Consider the following 7,566-nt stretch of genomic DNA (forward strand, 5'->3'; position numbering starts at 1 on the left):
TAATGAGGTCCCCTCTCAGTCATCTGTTCTCGAGGCTGAACAGGCCCAACTCGCTCAGCCTGTTCTCATAAGAGAGATGTTCGAGTCCCTTAATCATCATTATTGCCCTCCACTGAACCTGCTACAGGAGCTCCATGTCTTTCTTGTACTGAGGAGGCCAGAAGAGGACACTTCTGTACCCTCAGTACCCCAGCTGAGGCCTCACCAAGGCTGAGTAGAGGGGCAGAATCACCTCCCTCGACCTGCTGGAAATGCTCTTCCTAATGCACCCCAGGATACCACTGGCCTTCTTGGCCACAAGGACACACTGCTGCCTCATGGACAGCTTGTTGTGCACCAGGACCCTCCAGGTCCTTCTTCATAGAGCTGTTTTCAGCAGGTCAGACACCAGAAACACTGGTTCATGGGGTCATTCCTCCCTGGGGGCGGGACCCTGCACTTGCCCTACTTGAATTTAAAAATAATCCACTCTGCTCATCCCTCCCACCTGTCAGGGCACACATGCACAAATTTATTTGAAAGCTGTTAAAGCTTTCCAAAGCAAGTGGGTCAGCTATAATGAAGTGCAGTAAGCTTTTGCTTTTTTGTAAAGGAAAAGAAAAAATCCTGCTGTCTTTCCATTTTCTTTTTCTTTCCACTATCACTTGCTTAGGTAATGAGGGCTTACTCTGATCAGAAGTATGTTGTATGTTCAGGGGTGTCATCACTGTTAGAACAAAGGCATAACTATAGATAAGTTCAGGCTGGTGGAAAATTACATAAAATGATAAGCCAGAGTGAAAACTGGCTAAGGAAATCAGGGACAGGTTGCACTGGGTAAACATGGTGAGATGGAAACAATCAAGACAAAAACAACAACCCTCAAACCAAGGAGTAAGGCAACCTAGGAACCAGTAGCAAAGCATATTGCAAAGATATTGCAAACTATGACTCACAGAGCTAAGTAAAAATATTTTTCTAATCACATCCAGAAAGAGATGTTTATATTAGAAAACAGTCAAAGTTGGCTCTGAAATAGTCTCAACAATAGTTATTTAGTAAATTTTATGTATTTTATTATAGTTTTATGACAGTTAATACTGATATGTCTAAGTAGTCTGTCTTACATTTATTATTCATTATATATTCTGTATAATTCCAAAGTACAGATTGCCAACATTTCAGGTAATGAAAATGGTATTCCGGTTTTGTACACTGGGCATGGTTTCCTACGTGTAAGAGATAGGGAAATGTTATAACATATGTATATAGTTCTGCCCAATGCAAGAAATACATGCAGCCATAGAACTATACATTCACATAAAATGCTACTAATCATAACCAAGTCAGACTAAGTAAACTAAACTAATATCTTTTACATATCTTTTACAGCTATGCATGCCAGTAGGCTTGAAAGCCATACTTGTTTGTTTTACTTTATCTTGGGGCACATAAAATCATAGTATTTGGCAGCATGGGATAAGGGACATTAAATCAGCTTTTATGCTGTTGTTAAGAAACCCATAGAGGATGGGATTCAAGCAGCAGGACATCATACCCAATAAATGGCATATGCAATATACTAATTTAAAATGTCTGTTAGAAATGAGAGTGGCATTAAAATCTGTCACAATGTGGAAAAGGTGAAGAGGCATCCAACTGAAACCAAAAACTAGGATTAGCACTGTCAGTCTGCAAAAAACTCTCCTTGATCTTGTCTTAATTCTGACAATGGATCGGGATACTGTAATCATGTCCTGGATCTCTGTATTTTCTTCTGGTTTCATTTCAAAACAGATAGGAATCCCAGGGATGAATTTACTGGAGGAAAAGAGCTGACTTTTTTCTGTGCCAGAGGTTTCTGGGAGATCTCTTGAATGAGTATCCTGATGATGCCTTGAAATAGCTGGCATCACACTTGAAGTCTTCCTGCTATATCTTCTGTGGTGCTTTTTGCCAAAGGCACAGCTCCACCTGGAGTGCCCAGAGGACTGCACCTGTGTGCTAGTGCTCTTAGAGGGATGAAGAGCTAGGTTTATCATCTCCTTTTCTTCAAACTTGTTTTCCTTGTTTGACAGTCTAGAACCTATGCTCCTGCAGACGCTCGTGTGACTAGCAGTTAAACACGCCAGCGGCAGTATGTACTGCATGAACAGCAAGGCTATTGTAAAGGCAATTCTATAGGAATCGGAAGGCCATGACTCGATACACAAGAGTCTGTTCTCCAGTGCCTCTAAATTCAGAGTTTTGCTGAGGTCCACAATTTTGTGGAAAACTGGCAGAGGGGAGCAAATTGTGAAGCCAAAGGCCCAAATGGTCACTATTAAGAAATAGCCTTGTTTTGCTGTTAGATTGCTAGAAAGGGGATATTTTATCATACGGTACCTGACTGCAGCAATAGATATTAACATCAAAGTTGAAACTAGAACTGATGCGCATTGGAGGAAGGGCATTACATGGCACATGACAGTGCCAAACATCCACTGATCAAGCAGGACAGATGTCAGTGTGAAAGGCGAACAGAACAGCACAACCAAGATGTCAGAAAAGGCCAAGTTACCTATGAGAATGTTTATTATCGTCTTCTGCTTGCACTTTAGTAGGGCCATTAGTATAAGCAGATTTCCCATAAAGCCAGCCAGACTTATAAGTGTGTACAGCCCAATAAGAAAGTACTGTATGTCATCAACACTACTCTTATAGTCTTCCCAGGCAGAAAAATTCTTTGTAGCAGCAGAGGTGTTCCTGGTAGGTGTCCTGTTGGTACGGTCTTTTAATCCTAAATCCATTTTACAGTCCTGCTTAGAACGAGAAAGGCATTAATTAGCATCTGAAGGAACAATGATACTGCTGTTAATCAGAATGTAAAGGAACATAAATTTACCTGGTGTCACCTCAATGCAAATAAATTACTAGTCACGTTAGTCTACTGTGAGGCAGATCCTGTATAACTTCAGGTCAACATGAATTAGTTACGTAGGTTTTACCATGTGGTGTTCAGCATGCCTTGGCCTCCTACCCGGCTGCTCACATGGGAGAATGGCAATTTAAGGTTCTGCATTATGATGCTGGCTTTTAACTATGCTTTGCTATAGACTATATTGTCAGACTTTCCATGAGGGAACAGTTAGCTACAAAAGCAATTCATCTTGAGTTGGTGAGATTACTCATGTACATAACAGCCCATCGATATGGGTAAGGAAATGACAGTCACCATCTGGGCACATGCCTAATTATTGCGTCACAGCAAATTATAATGAAGGCACCTGAAAATACATATACTAATGACTGCACTAGCATTTCTTACCTTGCTAGTAGAGAACTAACACAAAATAAGTGAGAGCTTTCAAAAATGATCAGGAAATCCACTGTCAATGATCCAAGATGGAATTCCTAATGTGGTGTATATAGAAACCATTTTCTATTAAGCGTTGAACATATTTTAACTGGTGCTCAAGCAGAAAGGAAAACTGCCTATAAAACATCTAAAGTAACTGGATGTAATACAAAGAGGACAGTGTTAATTGGAAGCAAACTCCACACAGCCATTTGAAAATTCAGTGAACCACTAATTATTCAGCACAGAAACATCGAACATTAAAACCTAACTCAGCTCAAAGTTATACTGCCTACAGAATCTTCATGTATTAGTCTTCATTTTAGAACAAACAGAAAGACATGAGAATTTAGTTCAATCTTCAGTTTACCTTAAACACCAGCACGTACTAAAGTTTCAAAGTTCTCCAGAGTGCCAGTGCCCTGTACAAAATTGCTTAATGTTTAGAAATCTTATATAAGAGAAAACAGGAACATCTAGACAATACTAAAGCATATATAGATTGAGCAGAAGGCTAGATCTGTCACCTAAAAAAGGCAGGGCTCTTCAAGGCTCCTCTGTGAGTTGTATGGTGCTGACTTCTTCAAAGTGCAATAATGTTACTCAGCTTCCTCTACACATGCAGACCTGTTCCTTCCTTCACATCACATGTGCTCCTACTGTCACGTGCCAAAGGGAAACTCAAACCTTAAAACAACCTCAGAATATTCACTGACAGTGGGCTGTGATGTTGTGATGGGAAGGTTCCTCATGTAAAAGTAGAAATACTTATTTAAAAAAAAAAAATCTTGCAAGTAATGTGTTGGAAAGAGGTGACAAGAAGTCAGCCTTGCCAGATTCTCTCAATCTTAAAGTGCTTTAAAATAGCTAAAATAGAACTAAGAACTGGATATTTGAATTTAAATAACCTAAATTTTATAACTGTGTGCATACAAGCAGAGCAGCATTAATGCATATTATTTCTGTACAATTTTTCTCAATCTTTAATGAAATGATGAGAAACCATATAATAGACAAACAATGCTATCTGAGACTACCTTTGCCTCTAGATCAACTTTAAAGAAGCAGAATAGAGGTTCTGTAAGCGATCTAATCTCTCTATGTTGATATTATCAGAAATTTTCATTTTGGTGGGCTTCTCTTTATACAAATATTAGCTAATGAAGGAAATAGTTTTTTATTTATTTTTTCTGAGCTAATTTCTCTGAGTTGCTACTAACCAACCAAAACCAGTATGATCTGCATACCACAATGACTTTCAAAATCTACTGAAAATTCTTTCTTTTCCCTAAGTATGACTCTACATAACTTTTGTCTGAGGAACCCCCCCGCAGAGCTTTGCCCTGGATAAGATACATCTCCATACCTCAGGCTTATGGCATTATGTCCCTGTTATGTCACACTTCTATAATTTTTTTTTTTTTTGTTCAACATGAAGGAATGGTGGATTTTGCTGACTGATGATTTTGCAGATTTCAGTGTGTGCAGGCCATCTCTCATCTGCACACTCTCTTTTGATTGATGAAAGCCATTTCAACTCTATGTTGCGTTTCAATATGAAACATTACCTCCCTAATATTTTCAGGGTGAACATTCTATTATCTTTGTTCCACGACACTACACACTTAGCTGAGAAGTGTGTAGGAAAAAAACTTTGCATAACTGAAGAGTTAATAAAGAAAAGCCATTAGTGTCATTCTGGGCAATTTTCTTTTTGCTTGGACACCTTCCTTTTCCAGTTTATATCTTGCACAGATTAAAAGAGCTTTACTAATGGAACATCCCATTGCCTGATAGCAGGTTTGAACCATATCAAGAGTTATTTGAGAAAGGGAAATGAAAAATTATTCAAGACCTGGATCTCTCCATATCTTAGTTACTAATCACCTGAGAGAAAGACTAATAGAGAAGGAAATCCAGTACCATCTTGAGATTCAAAAAAACCCTCAAAAACTCTTACAATGCTCTCAAGGTGGTGATGACTCTGAAGAAATGAGCTTTTCATTTCTTTTTTGTGCCTCCATAAGTAACTCTGTGCTAACAGCAATCATTCCGCGTAGTCTTCTATTTTAACTGAAACTAGGTTGAAGGATGAACCTGTAAAAGAAGAAACAAACTGGCGTTACTGTTTCTCTACCAGAAACCCAGATATTAGGGTTGCTTTTAGTGTATCTACAGGTATTTTCAGTAGCAGTTAAATTCCCACACATCATCACATTTGAAGGTCATATTGAGTAGTAAAGATGCATGCCAGTGTTTAAGTTATAATAGCAGCTATGTATGTGTGTACCAAAACTACAACTCCCTCTCTAGAGTTTTTGGTGATATTTGCTGTCATTGAAAAGGTTCATAGGCCATAGGTTCATCAGTGAATGGAGAAAAAGCAGGCATTTCTACTGGTAGAAAAGGCTCTCTATCTAGTTAGTCCATTCCATTTTAATTATGTGTTATGATCTGTAAAGAAATCTTTATCTTTTCATTAAGTTTTGCTTAGTTTTAATCAATGGATTCTATGAGGAGAATTGAAACAAATCTAGTGGTATCACTGTTATTTCTACCACTTTCAGCTTTGGGTGACTAAAAGTGAAAAGGAAGAGACTTTCAAGTCAGACTTTCAAGTCAGTCTGACTTTCAAGTCAGATGCACCATAATTATTTTATCTTCTATAAATTTATATTCCATACAGATAATGCTAAGTCTAGGGCCAGAGAACAAAATTTAAGTGTTGTTATACTGTAACATATTCATTAAATGAATGCTAGATTTCTGTAGATTTCTACACCTCCACATGGAGCTCTTGCAGTATGACTTTAGCAGAACTGCTCATTATGTTTTTAATATAATTATTTAAAAAGTGAATATGCTGGTTTTGCTGAAGCAGACATATTTGATTGAGAAACATCAACACGGAAGAGCTCAGTAGCCATGCCTCTGAAGTCCAGCATGGGCTCTCCAGCTCCATCCCTTCTGAGCTATGGCTGCCTTCTGCTTGGGGTGCGAGATGAGAAGGTGCCATCTTCCCTATCACGTCCTCATTTCCATGAGGAAGGAGCCCTGGAAGAAGTCACAACATGATCTCTTAAGGCTCTAGGTGGACACTTGGGGCACCACAGAAGTCTGTAGTACACTGAAGCCCCTCCTGCACCATCTCTAATCACAGTTTCAGAGTGGCAGAAAGACAGAGGGGAAGGAATAACACTATAATCTGTTGATTTCAGCAGAGAACTACTGTGCTGACAAAATTTGCTTTGCAAAATGCCCAAAGATGACTTTATTTTCATTTTGGATGTGTAAAATGAAAGCAGACTTTTGTCCCCAAATTTCAAAAGATGCCAAGTGGATCTCTTGTCTCCGAGCATCCTCTCCTGATCAAAAGAAACCAGTTGCTCTCAGCTTGAGTGCCACTGGCAGTAAAGGTGTAAACAAGTGTTCCTCCTGCATAATTGATCTTTATTAGCATGCCACTGATTTCACAGGGCTATGTGCACTTATTGGCATTTATCTTCCTGCTTTGTTTTAACAGCTGCCTCTACTTTGAGAGATTCACTCTCCCTCTTGACGGTTGGTCAAACCCAGTGCAGCACATGGGTGCAGCTTTTAGGGAAATGGAGATTCATGAAAATCCTGCTGTGGGAAATAGAATTAAATAATATAGTCTCTTTTCAAAACCTTCTCCTCATATTTGAAGTGTATTTCTAAACTGAATGCAACACAGTGTCAGAGTGCTCTTGCACCTGTTTTCAAGCTCAAATTTAGTCAGTCTGAAGGTACCTGATGGAGATTTTCAGCTGTCAGCTCCAAAGGTTGGATCACTTTCACCTCCTACATCAATCAGTCAAGCAAATGAGTTTCCCTTTTGGTGATCCTAGTCTGTGTACACTCCCAACTGTGCCCAGCTACACCTATATGAGCTCATACCCCGTGAGCTTTACGTGGGTTTGCTTAGGTCTTCTTTAATTTCAGTGGAATGCTTGAGACAGAAGGCTAGGCTGCAAAAGGCAGGAGAGACTTCAGTATTGTGGCAGGGCCCAAGGTGGATTTGAATATTTACTGTAAGACTCAATGCAGTTAACATTTAAGAGTACAGTAAAATGTATTTTATAACAGATGGTGTACCATGATCTTGAAAAATTTCAAATAACACCTCCTTAAATTACAATAATTTATGGTATACCTCAGTGTGACTCTCTGATTACTGTGATTCTTATTTTCATCAAAAGCGTGCTTCAGCTGCAGTTGGTCTAGGGCCT

General features: G+C 39.1%; 1 protein-coding gene and 1 long non-coding RNA gene across 2 annotated transcripts; both read right to left on the reverse strand.

Annotated features, from left to right (window-relative positions):
* Positions 1-1,107: 1,107 nt before the first annotated feature.
* NPY5R (neuropeptide Y receptor Y5) lies at positions 1,108-3,232 on the reverse strand. Its single transcript, XM_008933125.2, has 2 exons — positions 2,864-3,232; positions 1,108-2,780 (listed from the first exon to the last, which is right to left on the reverse strand). Exon 2 carries the CDS (start codon positions 2,766-2,768, stop codon positions 1,437-1,439), a length of 1,332 nt encoding a protein of 443 aa, XP_008931373.2. The 5' UTR covers positions 2,769-2,780; positions 2,864-3,232; the 3' UTR covers positions 1,108-1,436.
* A 2,960-nt stretch (positions 3,233-6,192) lies between these two features.
* LOC108641067 lies at positions 6,193-7,566 on the reverse strand. Its single transcript, XR_001921741.1, has 3 exons — positions 7,491-7,566; positions 7,088-7,305; positions 6,193-6,943 (listed from the first exon to the last, which is right to left on the reverse strand). It is a non-coding gene; the product is annotated as an uncharacterized LOC108641067 (long non-coding RNA).

Source organism: Manacus vitellinus, unplaced genomic scaffold (genome assembly GCF_001715985.3).
Source record: "Manacus vitellinus isolate BGI_N305 unplaced genomic scaffold, ASM171598v3 scaffold_0_pilon, whole genome shotgun sequence".
NCBI lineage: Eukaryota > Metazoa > Chordata > Aves > Passeriformes > Pipridae > Manacus > Manacus vitellinus.